The sequence below is a fragment of the Haliotis asinina genome, chromosome 9 (assembly GCF_037392515.1).
Source record: "Haliotis asinina isolate JCU_RB_2024 chromosome 9, JCU_Hal_asi_v2, whole genome shotgun sequence".
Classification (NCBI taxonomy): Eukaryota; Metazoa; Mollusca; class Gastropoda; order Lepetellida; family Haliotidae; genus Haliotis; species Haliotis asinina.
The window spans coordinates 14,378,241-14,393,912 of NC_090288.1; the positions used below are offsets into that span (position 1 = coordinate 14,378,241).

The 15,672-nt window shown below is 38.4% G+C and overlaps 1 protein-coding gene across 1 annotated transcript; it reads right to left on the minus strand.

The window, feature by feature from the left end:
* Window positions 1-960: 960 nt before the first annotated feature.
* LOC137295879 (WD repeat-containing protein 82-like) lies at window positions 961-15,606 on the minus strand. Its single transcript, XM_067827442.1, has 9 exons — window positions 15,416-15,606; window positions 14,502-14,599; window positions 13,403-13,469; window positions 11,071-11,170; window positions 9,457-9,573; window positions 6,794-6,949; window positions 6,085-6,154; window positions 5,260-5,402; window positions 961-4,113 (listed from the first exon to the last, which is right to left on the minus strand). The coding sequence occupies exons 1-9, from the start codon at window positions 15,574-15,576 to the stop codon at window positions 4,084-4,086; spliced, it is 942 nt and encodes a 313-aa protein (XP_067683543.1). The 5' UTR covers window positions 15,577-15,606; the 3' UTR covers window positions 961-4,083.
* Between the last annotated feature and the right edge of the window lie 66 nt (window positions 15,607-15,672).

Consider the following 15,672-nt stretch of genomic DNA (forward strand, 5'->3'; position numbering starts at 1 on the left):
CATGACGCTTAAACGCTGGCCAATTCTTTATCTTGTTTCCTTGATGCTAGATATCCACTACCAGTTAACACAAGTTATCACATATAATATGAAAATGGGAATTCGAGATGAACAAGTCTTTCCTGTACATTTTTAATGAACAAAAAATACTGAAATGCAAACAGGATGTCCACTGAATTCACAACATCAATCAATGAGTCAGGACAAATGAAATAATTTCAGTTCAGGTAATCTGAAAATTTAACTGCCAGGGTAACGATCCACAATGTCCGTAGCAGTATGACATCTATAAGCCTACAGTAAACTGTAGAGTTACGACAGGCTGTAACATTATGAATGCTCTGTGGATCAGACGCAGGATCTTAAATAGTTTTACATGACAAATTACATGTGTGTTCATTCACTTAAAACAATGCAGTAGGTGCGTTTCATTTTAAGTCTCAAACATTTCAAATGCATGACAACTGTAGGCTGTATATTGCCAAGTGTTTAAGTACCATGGTACTATGTCCCTACGTACCAGTACTACATCCTGTATCCATATGAAATGATACTGAGGGAAAGAAATAAAGTAACATTACTTCAGCAGCATTCCTTTGTTTATTTTGGCATTTTTATCCACATTGAAGGTTTGAGGTGAAACCTGGAGGGAAATAAAGGAACATGTGAGCTTTTTGTTATCTTATTTGTTCCCCTCAGTATATACATATGGTCAAATTTCATGGTTGCAAATGCGATTTATAACAAATTCACATTACAAATAAGACAAACATGGAATTTAAAGACATATGGATTGTTTAATGGATGAAAATGTAAGGTTTCTAGTATTTCCAAATGAAGATTGCATGTATCGCACTGTGCATTGTAACATTACTATGTGTATGGCTGCAGCATGAAAACCAGGACAACTACCATGAGCTGATCTATCTCAATCCATAAACCATTCCCCGCACCTATCTAGGTGCACAGACAATACAATAAAGTGCACTCTTTCAGTGTGTCATGGAAAAAATGTTTCAAATCACAAGCTTTCTTTCAAAATGGCAATGTTACAAGGGTTTTCTGAGCAGCTACGAAAGTCGCAACCATCATGGCTGCACAGTTCAACCAAGAAAGACAACTCTTCATGGATTACAGTACCTGGACATCCTGACATGTATAAGAGTTAAATAGGCAAAACAGACACTGAACTACCTTGAAAAACATATTGTCCACAACGAAAAACATTTTTATTTTAACTCTGATCTCAACATGGGTATTGGCATTCCATAAGCATTCACTATTTCACATCATTCTTGAATTTTATTCTAAGTAAAACAATATTTGTGGGTTGTGGTAATCCTTTAGAAGTGAGTTAAGTTAACTGCTGCTTAGCACAATTTGCAGTTGTATCACAGTCTGTATTCTCCAGAATGAGATAGAAAACACACCCTTCACTTACAGAATAGCAAAGGAAGATCAATAAATGCTTACATTTAGTCATTTCAAATGTCAAACATTAAATGGTAACAACCTAATTACAATTTTCATAGCAAAAGAGAGAACAGAATAAAACAAATCTTTCCTGGGAATGACAAAATCTTGATTTACAAATCAGAAAGTTATGACTACATCTATAGCCTCTCATGCCTGTTCAGTATGAACTGTAACCATGACGATGAATGATGAACCATTTTCAAACTCAAACTATGACTACCACATGAACATGAAGAACAAATTGCATTATCACTTGTAAATGCACTTGAAGTAAGTCTGAAGAAAATAGTTCAAACTGTTGCAACAGCCTCATTTATTTACTGAAGATTAGGGGTTCAAAAATGACACTGTCCGATGCCCGGGACAAATTAGTTTTCATTTTTGGACATCAAATAATAGTATCCTACCTGTCAGTGTTCTATTAGATAATTCCTGCTTAAGGTTTCAAACTGCAAATAAACTCTTTTTTCATTAAACATCTGCTCAAAATGTGTCTATTAAAATTTGACACGTTACAAGAATGACAAGAAGTAATTTTCGCAATTGTAATCCACTAGAGTTCTTTCTTTGCTACTTATCACTTGCCCAGTAACCACTAACATCAATTACCATGTTGATTTATTCTTACATAATCATGACTATATTTTAAAAGTAAGGGCAAGTGGAAAATTAGTCGGGACAAGTTACTTTCTGCCCTGAGGCAAGTGGATTTTAAAAAGAAATGTGAAGCCCTGCACATATCAACAGTGTTAACAAGGATGGATACTCATCCCGCAAAAGTGAGTGCTTGACAATATACAGTATTAAAAGGCCTATCTGATTGAAATCCGACATAAGTTCTCACTACAGCCAGACAACGATCTGAGGATATCCCATTATGGGTTACGAGTGAGTTTGGTATTACACCACTTTCAGCAACATCACAGCAATATCTAGCGGACACTAGAAATGTGCTTCACACATTGTACTCATTGGGTAATGAAACCCAGGTCTTCAACGTGACAAGCGAATGCTTTGAGCACTAGGCTACACCACTGTGGCTAGTGAAAGACAGTTGTGACATGACTTGTTATAAGTGTACTTAGATCTTGTCTGGTTGTAGTGAACACTGCAATCTGACTTCAATAACACTGTTAATAGACATTGCCATTGCGTAAATCATATTTACATCATCATCATCATCATCATCATCATCATCATCGACTTCACATCTCTGAATACACTATGTTTCTCCACAAATACCAACACATACAGCTGCTATTTTAAACCAACAAATTAAGCAAAGGTTTGTTCAAGCTAGAGGGATGCCTGGTTCAAACCTACGGGAGGTACGCCAGATTCAAGTTTGAGGGACGTAAACTTGATGGATGCCTGGTTCAACCTTTGTGGGATTCCTGGTTCAAGCTTTAGGGTTCTCAAATATAATCAAGGGGGACCCTAGCCTGCACTCAGCCTACACCACAGAAATGGCAATGATTCTTATGTGATGTTAGCAACATGTTTCACAGCCTTGGATCAGCCTTAGCCCGTGTCAGGCAGTAGTAGGGCTCATTTGACTTTCAAGGGGGTTATAAGTAGCCTCATTTACTCACTGACATGTCCTTCTATCAGTCCAGTGAAACCATGGTGATGAAGGAACATATTACTGTAGAAAGACTCATGAAATGGTGATACATTATAATGTTCACACTAACGTCTTTCGATACACTTCTTGCCAGACCTATTAGAAGCATCACCATTCGTCAGTTCAGAACACCAATGGTCAGTAGAACAGTGTAATAAGCTCAACAGGTTCCTTGGATTCGTCAGGTCTGCTGATAGGATTTTAATCATGGGACCCCTTACATTGTTAACTTTATAATTTGGGTCAGGCAGGGGGCCATTGATTATCAAGCTTATTTTAAACTGATGCACTTCAGTCTGTACCAAATTTCAGGTAATTTCATGTTGATATCCACCATTTAAACAGACTTTATTCACAAAAAGGAACATTCAGAAACATTAATATGACCAATGATAATTTTAGTACAGTTTGGCCTTTTGACTTTTGATGCAGACTGAGGTGCCATAATTCATATTCCATACTGGCTGTTTTGATCCCATAAGGCAAATTAAAATAACAAAATCAACCTCACAGCTTCAAATAATATTTCACTCAAAATCTTATACGAAACTAGATGAAGAATGACAAGGTAACTAAGTAACAGCAGCAATGAAAAAAATACATCCCTCTTCATCCACTAACTAAAACATGGTGATCACGCTGCTGACAGTGTGAAGGTCTGAGATTCTGTCCTGGAGGCGGCCATGATAACAAAAGGGAGATAACTCTGATGGATGTAAGATGTGCCGTGTGGGTGAATGATGCATATCCTGAGCTTGGCGTGCAGTCTCTGTGTAGCAGACTTCTGTGTCTCCCGGTCTACATCCCATTGTTTGTCTGCGCAATTCACCCAGTGCAACATTGGAACAATCCTAGTGTTCTGATTGGCCGGGCAACTGGGGATGATTATGGCCAAAGTACAGCTGCCTTTTACACTACAGTAAATCTCATGACAACATTTATCACACACACTTGGATGTCTGTCCACAATCCTGGTCAAACGCTCAGTCGTCAGTTAATGGTAACCAGAATGCCTGAAATTCAACAGTGTTTGTTGTTAGTGTAATTACTACATGCATAATAATATTTGTTGTGTTAAATGAGTGAGCAAGTGAGTGACCAGACAATCCAGTGATGAACAACATGAACATCGATCTGCGCAATTGGGAACCGATGACATGTGTCGATCAAGTCAGCGAGCCTGAGCACCCGATCCCGATAGTCGCCTCTTATGACAAACATAGTCACCTTTTATGGCATGCAGGGGTTGGTGAAGGCCTGTTCTACCCCAGGACCTTCACGGATCAGTACGTGAGCAAGTATACATGTAAGTTAATTACATCGTTGCCAAAGAATGTAACCAATGACATCATGCCATAGTGAGCGAGTTTAGGTTTACGCCCCACTCAGCAATATTCCAGCTATATTGTGGTAGTCTGTAAATAATGAGTCTTAACCAGACAATCCAGTGATCAACAGCATAAGCATCGATCTGCGCAAATGGGAATCGATGACGTGTCAACTGAGTCAACGATACTGACCACCTGATAATGTTATAGTCGCCTCTTACGAAAAGCATAGTCATCTTTTAGGGCAGGCATGCGATCTACCCTGGATCTTCATGGTCACATCATTCTATAATTATTAAAGGATCTAAAATACCTTCAATGAATACAGTACCCTCTTTTTTTCAAATAATGGTTGCATTCCAATGTCAGGCTGCTACAATGGAAAGACTGTCAATTTGGCTATTTGGTAATAATTTGACAACATTGATTGCACATGTACTCAAATTTTGGTAGGTTCACAAGGGAAACAGTGAGGGTAACCTGAAGACAAAGAAAATCTGGTGCCATCATGAAAACCAGAGATACAAAAACACTATCAGGGATTCAACCCCCCAAATACAGCATTTTCAGGTGTAGAACAGACACAAACCTGTACCACCCTTGTGGGCTTGTATAATGACGCACACAAGTTTTTCCAGCTAACAGACGACAAAGAAAAGATCCTGGACCAGAAATCCAGTGATTTACATCATGAGCATCAACGAAGACAGCAAGCTTGACCACATAATGCAAATAGGTGCGTCTTAAAACTAGAATGGGTTGCTAAATTTCTGTTCGAGCCTGCAACTTCAGAGGTTACCTTGGAGCATAATTGAACAAGTCAGAACTCACCATATTTGTACATGCTGTGGCAAACATCATGTATTTGGGATTGAACTGAACATGTTGGATGGGTCCAGGATGATCCCCCAGTAGCTCGGCTATCTTCTTCCCTGTCTCTGTGCTCCAACAATGTATCTTGCCATCTGTTGAACCTGCCACAGTTGAAAAATATTCCAGTCATAAAGAGTGAATGAGCTTAGTTTTAAGCTGCACTTGGAAACATTCCAGCTATATGGTGGCAGTCTGTAAATAATTGAGTCTGGACCAGACATTCCTGTGACCAACAGCATGAGCACTGATCTGCACAATTGGGAACTGATGACATGTGTCAACCAAGTCAGCGAGCCTGACTACCGATCCCATTAGTCACCTCTAACAACACGCATGGGTTCTAACCCTGATCTTCACGGGTCCTAATTATAAAGAACCGATCAGTATCAATCAAAGATTAGAGTCAACCAAGTCAATGACCAGCAAATGCATAAAATCACCTCGTCCTACCAGCATGGGTTGCCGGGGGCGTTCTCTATAACCCAGGAACCCCAGAGGTTCTGATTTTAGGGGGCAAGAATAGTAGCACTAAGCTTTTATTTTGATTTTGGCTAAAAAAAAATAACCTCCTAAATATCATTCTAACAAGGCTGAGGTAAGTCACTAAGGTAACCTTAGCGCAATGTTAAAGAATGGGAGTTAAGGTAAAGTGGCTTCGAGAAAGGAGCCCCTGGTCAGTTACTGCCAGGGCAAGTAAACCTACCTGCAATGAGCAGATAAAACCAGGGGAACCTATTGAAAAGCTATGCTTATGTTGAACCAGAATACGTCGCATCCACCTACCACAGAAAACATAACGCGAGTCTGGACTGAAAGACGCCTCTAGTGGCACCCCCTTTTGGTTGGTGACCCCCTGAAACACAAAAATAGAACAGTTAGCTGACATATCCATAATCTGTGCTCCCCAATCACATACAAGCCCCTTTGGCAGTGAAGCTGCTACCAGTAACCCTTGAATTACCTGAGTTCACATGAGAATGACGTTTCAGTGAGCACTGAATCACTGATCACTGTTAGAACATTGTGAGGAAAACAATGGGGGGTCTATCCAAGATCCATGTAAGGCACTTTACAATGCTTAACTATGTATTCTGTTAATATTATTTCATCACCAGTCTGCTTAGGTGGGCTTAGTTTTATGCCACACTCAACAATATTCTAGCTATGTCTAGTTTGCACCAGACAATCTAGAGATCAACAGCATGACCACTGATCTATAAAACTGGGATTCAATGACCTGTGTCAACAAAGTCAGTGTGCCCCGTAGTTGCCTCTTATGACAAACATGGGTTGCTGAAGATCAATTCTAACCCAGATCTGCACTGGTCCCACCAATCTGAAAACTGAGAGGAGCTATGTCACACACTGACAGAGCTTAACTTATCACACTAGACAAAAATGGTGAGTATATGACTTCAGAACAGCAAAGGAACTCATCGGTAGTCAGTGTTAATATACCATTTACAAAACAATGATAACTGTGATTACTTACTGCATATATTTGAAGAGGTGCCCCCTGAAATGAATCAATTAAGCGGAGTACTGATCCGTTCGTTGAAATGAGAATAAGCTTCCCATCTGGGCTAAATTTGAGCTGTGTCCAATCACAGTCCTTGTCTTGTGGCAGCCTGAAGACATTGAATGGGCCCTGGAAACAGATCAAAACTGTGTGAACACAATTCTTTTGCATCATGAGGTTGTGTAATGTTTCAAGGCGCAATGTCACAAATTTCTGATAATATTTTGACTGGTATTATATATATATAATATATATATATATATATATATATATATGACACAGGTCATTGAAGCTCGAGTGAGTGTATATGCCCAATATATATATATATATATTGGGCATATACACTCACTCGAGCTTCGTATTGATGCACAGTCACCAAAAGACTAACTACCTCTTATGCCTTGCCGGAAACGGATAATTGAAAATTCCAGGCTAACAACTTTTGAACAGAGATCGATTGCCATATATGGAATGCGAACTATTGCTCCATACACTGAAAAACTATTGCACATGGTGTTGGTTTTATTGTTGGTGTTTTTGCCAAACATATTCATGAAGAGAGTGCTTTAGGGGACGTAACTCTGTGGGGTTCTATTGAAATAATGGGGGAGGGGGGTCAGAGGGGAGAGAAGAGGAGCGGGGAGGAGGAGCAGATAGGGAGGGAAAGGGGAGAATCATTTGCATGAAGGGCTGATATTTAGTACTACTACAAGAGTGCATTATTTATTTTTAGAGTTGTGTAGTGTGATATTGATCACTTCACGCCACACTAAGTAGTATTCCAGATGTATGATAGCAGCTTGTACTGAACAGTCCAGCAACATTTATCTATGCAACTTGATACAATGTCATGTATCAAACATCAGAATTAGCATGACTGTCCACAGTCAGCTCCCATGACAAGCACAAGTTGCTGAAAAGGGTCTAACCACGATCTTGTCTGGTCCAGACTTGATTGTTTACAGACTGCTGCCATGTAGGTGGAATATTGCTGAGTGCTACATTTAACAACAACAAACAATGAGTGATTTTAGTCTTACTCTGCTAAAAACAACATTCCAGATATAAGGCGGCTGTCTGTAAATAACAGTCTGGACCAGGCAAAAACAGTTACCAACAGCATGAGCATCAAACTGTGAAATTGGTAACCGATGACATGACCAGCAGATCCCTTTGTCTGCCTCTTTCAACTAACCAGGATCTTTATGATGTGATGGTTGCATGGCAACAAGAATATAGACAAGACAAACCCATGATAGACATTAAAAAGGAGTGAAATCCGATGTATTCTGCCTTCTATCAACAACAGACTTCATCCATTCGTGAATTCCTGATTATTATGATATCACAACCATCTATGTTTGTCGAAAATACTGCTCAACATTCACTAAGGGTTTTTGTTTCTCTAAATCACATTCACAATTATTCCAGGTAAATGGCAGCAGTCTGTAAATAATCAAGTCTGGACCTGACAATCTTGTGATTAATACAAGCATTGATATATACTCAGATCTGTCAACCAAGTCAGAGAGCCTGACAATCATAAAACAAGCATGGGTTGCTGAAGACCAGTTCTAACCAGGATCTTCATGAGTTAATTTTCATGTGGACAAGCAATTTTCAGCATATTCAGCTAAAGATTTGGTCCTTAACATATTGTTAATGGGGAGTATCTAGTATATTTTCAAAATCCATCACATTTCAAAGGCAAATATACACTTAATATCAGCATAAAATGGCCACTGAACGCATTTCAATTCATTTCCACTTGCAGTTTGAATTCATCAACTGATGTTTAAAGGTCATGTGCAAACAAAATATCAAACATGCTTAAAACAAAGTTATCACTTGTTCATGATATATAAAATGCATTGGTGATTGTGAAAAAACAAAATTATAAGTGTATAGTCACAAATAAAAAGTGCAGCGTTTTGTACTTGGGTTAACCTCCCTGAAAACAAGGCATCTGCAATACTGAACCCAGTGCACTCGTGTGTAATGATGTCTTGTCATTGGCCACTGGTTCAATAGCCAATACGAATAGCCAGCTCTTTGTTTATGGCTTATAAGTCTGATAGGTCTTAATTCCAAATTGCATATGGTCAGTGATTGAAGATGAGCATACTGTCATTAGCAGAGAGGCAGGCAGACATTGAGTTTTCTCAATGTCAATAAACCAGACATTGAGTTTTCTCAGTGATACAGGCTGCTTATCACAATCAAAATGTATTGACAGTTATCGAGTAGATTTTTTACTTGATTTTGTACACCACCAAGATTAGCCTACTGCTTAGAAACTCATACTCCAGGCATGCATACTGTTTCAAGCTCCACAAACCTATTCACTGTACACGTGTGATGGGCGCAGTGCAGCAAACCGATTGAAACCACTTTTTCCCCAAGCGCTGGTGGAAAATTAGTGTACTGTTTAAACACAGATTTCGCAGACTTCTTTTTCATCGCATTATTTTCAACTTCACAGGTTGAATAGGCATTTTTTATGATTTGTTTTGGCAAGTGCATACCGAAAGGTATCAGAATCTGGTAAGTTGTGTTTTACATTACATGTGATCTTTAACAAGCTATAGATAATGAATGACTATTCCACGGCTAAAGATGACAACGCACTCTCTCACCTTATCAAATGAGCGAAGATCATACAACTTAACACATTCAGAATTGATTCCGGCTGCGAAGATCAATCCTTCTGGGTCAAATGCTGCCACAGGTCGCCCAGATAGGTTCATCAGTCCCTGAAACAATGTGTGAGCTTATAAGGGACTCATCACACAGTGTGTGTTGTGGATGTCCTACAGCATTTAATTTATCAACAAATTCAACATCAGTAATGACTGATCACTTCAAGTCAGTCCGTGACAATTGTTTTATGTCAATTTTTGCAATATTCCAGCAAATGTCTCAGCAGGAGACACGAGAAATTGACTTCACTCATTGTACCCATGTAGGGAATCAAACTCGGGCCTTCAATGTGACTCCTCACCTCTATCACTTGGCTCAAACCACTTACATCAACAGAATATGAGTTGGTCATATACGGCATGGAACAAGTTGCACAGCATTTCTGCATATTTACAGCATCATAAATACCATGGCATGTCAGTTTAATGTGGGATCAAAGATTCAAATGAACCCCATGAGCACCAGTGTGCTGCTGCTCTGAACCATAAAACATAAGGCTTGCCATTCTGGGATTCAAACTCATCATTGTAACAGGGTTTTCCCTTGCCCTACAAAACTATGGCCTCAGACAAACCATTATCATTCATTTGACAGTTCTTACACATATGAGTGAGTGAGTGAGTTTAGTTTTACGCCGCACTCAGCAATATTCCAGCCATATGGCGGCAGTCTGTAAATAATCTAATCCTGGACCAGACAATCCAGTGACTAACAACAAGAGCATTGATCTGCGCAATGTGGAACCAATGAAATGTCAACAAAGTCTGCGAGACTGACCACCCGATCCCGTTAGTCGCTTCTTACGACAAGCCTAGTCGCCTTTTATGGCAAGCATGGGTTGCTGAAGGCCTATTCTACCCCGGACCTTCACGGGTAACTTACACATATGAGTCCTGTAAAGTAATTAAGCACATGCAGGTAATTGTACTGTGAGATGTAATCACTACATTCATAACAGACTTTTCTGTTGAGAATCAACTTCAGTTAACATTATTGAGCATAATGGACACAGCCAACAACAATGACAGATTGTCTTGGCGTGACCTGTAATAGGATGTTCTCAAGTCTCTGGTGTTCAAACAAAAGGAACTGAGGTCAGATTTTCAGAAAATTGCCTGACAATGCAGCTGTTCATTCCATAAAAGAACTAGATCAGCAACCTGTCATGGCTGTTTTCTTAATTTTGATGAGTTAAAAGTGTTTTGCTCACGCAGATATAACAAAAAATACACAGCATTACTTATGGGCTGTATTAGAAGTCGTCCAATATAACATAATTGTCAGTGGTGCTAAAACCTTTGAGGCAAGGCACTTGATCTTGTTGATAGTATAGAAAGCATTTGCGACTTCCATGTTTCTCTTTCACATTTATCAAGTATTTTCACATTATTATAGACATCAAAACATGAATTTCACATCCTTTTGAAATCTTGTCTGTGCAATGGCATCCATTCGTATTTGTCACATTTTTTCTAAAGCCACCTTATTCCTCACATAGGCCTACATATGCAAGAGTTTTCTGAGGAGCTAAACAGTTGGCTGTTACCTACCTGACAATTTTGTGATCGCAGATCCCACAGACGGATTGTCTTGTCCATAGACCCAGACAAAAATGTGTCGTCTATGGGGGACATGTTTAATGTCACAACTCTGAAACCAGACAAGAAGCATTATGACCATCAGTGCCATCCAGTTTTGAATGGTTTAACAACATGGACTTGAAAATTTGACAACCAATTTCCAGCAATCGTCTTTCAATCATATCCATACTTATATGGCAGATTTGGTGAGTTAGAAAACAATTTGCATTAATTAGAAGAGGGAGAGTTGGAATTTTCATGAATACTTCAGAAGGATGTAGATGATGTGACTTTGTTCGTAATCTAACACAGGGCGACATGTGCACAGCACATACTAGGGCCGCAATGATCCTGTTTGATTCATCGACAACTGAATCTGACACCTTAGTTTCAATTTTCAATAACCACTATCACTATTTTGCTTCAGTATTTGAATACCTATTCAAATTATTTCCACACAATAAGAATATCATTTTTTCTAAAATCTCGAGCGCTGAAAAAAGGCAAAATGGGATTTGTTGATGCTGGGATTAGTATCCAGTGAGCAATATTGTTAGCAGACATCTCCAACTTGATGATGCATTTCATGCTAAAAAACACAGCTCTGAGGCTTATATGAACTCTGATGTTTTCATTTGTATGTAGAATTGAATCGAAAATGATTAAATGGAAGTTCCAATATCGAAAATCAAATTGAATCAAGATCTGAATGAATCATTGCAACCCTAGCACATACCATAGTTGAGTTGAGCTAAATTGGACTTTACACAACATCAGCACTTCCAGCCACATACAGTCGAACTCTGTCTACTCGGACCCCACATATCCGGAAACCCCGCCTTCTGGACGATTTTTATGTGAAACGAACCTTACGTTTCACATAAAATGTACTCGATTAACCGGCCCCCGCACTTCCGGACCCGGACAGTCCAATAACATATTAACTTAGTATTCATGTTAATTTCCATTGAAAAATATTCCAGTTATCCGGACAGAGAGATCTGTGCAATGTGCATGTGTATGTGTCACGTCACATTTACCGCACGACTATGCGATTTCATTCTTAATCTATCTGAAGGCATTTGATTTGAATTGATTAATTAGCCATCAAAACACTAGGGACGCGTGTCACTTGGGTTGTTCATTAATCCTGGATTTGGCAGGTTTGAGAACATCTCATCAGTAATGTAAACACATGTTAAGTAGGATTAAGGTAAACTACACTTTAATTGTACTGTATATAACACTTACAAATCGATTCATACTATCTGTCGCGATCCATTTTTAAAATGGCCTGCCACATGATCTAAGTCACGTGATCCTGTCCGGAAGTTTACTCTCTGCGGACAGCATAAGTTCGACGGGATTCCATATGTTTTTAAGGGCATTTAAATTAGAAAAAAAGAATATACAATTGGCAAAATAGAGACTTTTTGTCATCAATTTACATTTTTCATCTAACTTACCACCTGAAGCTCCACACGCTACATGATTACTTCCGAGACAAACTGACAAACGGTAACCTGCGTTAGCCTTCAATGTGTTATCTGTACACTTATATGTTATGATGATTCACGGTTATTACTATTGGCTGTTGATTTATTCATATGCGCACATCAATTTTTTTTGCTTTCACTTAATTTTCAAAATTAGCTTGTTTGATCCTGTTAACCGGATGTCTCGCTATCCGGATGATTTTTGAGGGAAACCAAAATGTGCGGATAAACGGGGTTCGATTTATGGTACATGTCAACCTCCCTCAGGTTGCCGACAGTGAGATGTCTACTGATGCGGGAAAAAAGGGCTTTCAAATATACTGCTATTTCTTAATCCTAAATATCAAATGAACTCATATCCATGATTGTTCTTTGTGTAAAAACTAATGCATGTACTGGCAACTCGTGCATATAACAGATATTCTATAAGGCTAATGCACATGCTGCACACACTGTCATGCTAGAGATACTGTTTTCAGCAAGCTGAAAGCTGACTGCTTAATAGTCTGAGCACACATCTGATTCCCTCTTACAGGGACCACACTTTTTTAAAAATAGCTACTTATCATGCTGTTAAGATCCACTTTCATCTTAGTGAATTGAATCATATCCCCAATTCATTAACTTAGTGACAGCTATACGTATATACACAGTACAGGAATACAGTCTTTACAAAATCAATAAGTCTTGACAAAGATTGATAGATGGTCATTCAATTTGAATTACATAATTCTGGCTTTTATCTAGAGAAATACTATCTCTCAGTAAATATCAGTGATTTCCTTTCGAAAATGTTGCATACTTACTTTTTTGTGTGCCCTGGAAAATACCTGATGTATTTGTTGTCGTGTAACGATAAATACCGTATGGTATCTGAAACAAAAAATTTCTTATCTATACATGGTGGATAAAGTACATTTAATTCACAGTGTGGAACACATAAGCATACACAAGCATTTCATAAGCCCAGCTTGTCAAACACTGCAGTGTAAACAGTGTACATATGTTTGCTTCACCATACTCCAGAATATTCATTCTATCAACATTCTGAGTCTGTAATGTTGCCGAACAAATAATAGTCAACAGATTGATGTTGTGAGCAATAACCTATGCCATCAGGATACCAAATTTTCCAAAAATATTTAACAAATGTATTTTAAGTTTTCCATTCTAAATACCCTGGTTACATTGGGCTCAGCCTGACCACCATATTTTTATGAACTCTTACAATCAGTACAGGTTTCTAAGGACTTGTACTCTAGTACCAAATCCCATGGTAACTTCAGTACTGCAACAGCCAAATCTTTTCATGGGTTCAATTTCTTTTAAAAGCCACTTGCCACTGGGCAAGTGACCTGTAGAAAGTAACTTGTCTTGACTAATTTTCCACTTACCCTGATTTTTACGACTTAATCACGATGATGTAATTATGACAGAATAAGTTAACATGTTATTGGATGTTAATGTTTACTGGACTATTCATCAAGAAGTGATAAATAGCAAAGAAAGATAACTCTACTATATAAACATTGCAAAACTTCATAGCTACATTATGCACAGATATGACATGAAATTCAACAATATTTGCAGTTTGAAACTGTGGAAATTATCTGGTAGCCAACAGACAAAGAAGACACCATTATTTGACTGCACAAAATGAAAACTGATTTGTCCCGGACTTTGAGCAATGGGATTTTTGCATCCCTGCTTTTAAGTGATAACTCTTCAAGATTATAATTACACGTTCCTCATACTCTTTATCCTTCACCCTTTATATCTAACCCACAAAAATGCTTCAATCTTTATCATCCCTTAAATTTCAAATCATATCACCTGAATAAATTCCTTATATTCATATTGACTACACCAGCCAGAATACTTTCCAACTTCTATGGTGTTACTTACCATCGATTTTGGTTGAACAGTGCAAAGCTGTGTTGACTGCATGGGTATAGCGTATCAAGTCCACTCCATATTTTTTGCTGTTCAAGGTCCTTTTAGGTCTGAAATGGAAAAAACGTCCTTATTAATTTGTTTTGGGGAGTAGGTGGTGCAGCCTGATAAGCTGCTACAGCACCTAACAATGCTTCTTTTTGTGCGTAGTTGAAATTAAACTGAACTGACATTATGACTGTCTTTCAAACACGCTTGTACACTCATACTTGTGTTGTAGCCAATACAATATAAAAACCATAACTATTTGAGCATGCTGTTTGGAAACAGCAGTTCATAAGAGTACATTGTTTTCATTGCCATCTTCATAAATAAATGCATGCTTATGCCTGTTCAAACTGGGTATTTAACCAAACATTATCATCACATAAACGAATTACACTGAGGCCAGTACACAAATTCAATCCAACGAAACCGCAAGGGCCAATATTCATAACATTTTTTGTAAATAGGTCACAATAGATTCACTGCGACTTCTTTCGTATAATCCACCAGTCACTACATCCAACTAAACTTAATTTTAATGCAATTAAAGGACAGTGTTTTGACATTAGATTGGTGTGTAATGGGATACATATTGATGAGAACCATTGAATGTTAGTGTTGAAATCGGTCTTCCGCCAGTAAGGTCATGTGAATATTTCGTTTTAGAATCTTGCAAGTACGCCTGAAAGACTCTTAATGCATGCACAAACATCGCCTGTCTTATTCGTCTTTGAAATATGTGTTCGTTGGGAATATAAGCGTTACTAAATGTCCACTGTTAACGTGCCATAATGGGGAATAACATGTAAATAAGTGTGTCAATGAATAGACTATTGTTTTGTCTCGGGGAGAGCCGGTGTCAATTTGCAGTCTTCACTTACGTTCCGTTTAAGCAATCATATATGACAATAGAATCATCTTCACTGCTTGTTATTATTGTTTCGCCATTGACAGCGAAATCTACACTATTTATTCTATCCGTATTCTCTCTGAATATCTTAGCTACTTTGAAATTTATGACTGTACGATCAGAGAGCTTCATTTTTCCGAGGTAGCATGGCGGGCTACTAATAAGTGCGAACCTGTCCTGTCAATACGTAAATAGGTCATAAAAATAAATGTCAGTGTGAATTTGGTT

Bases quoted from the DNA above. Each gene is read 5' to 3' on its own strand.
- LOC137295879 (XM_067827442.1), bottom strand. From the start codon at position 15,576: ATGAAGCTCTCTGATCGTACAGTCATAAATTTCAAAGTAGCTAAGATA. The intron at 14,600-15,415 runs GTAAGTGAAGAC...TTTCCATTTCAG, and splicing joins TATGATTGCTTAAACGGAAC to ACCTAAAAGGACCTTGAACA. The intron at 4,114-5,259 runs GTGAGTTCTGAC...GTTGAATTTCAG, and splicing joins CCACAGCATGTACAAATATG to GCATTCTGGTTACCATTAAC.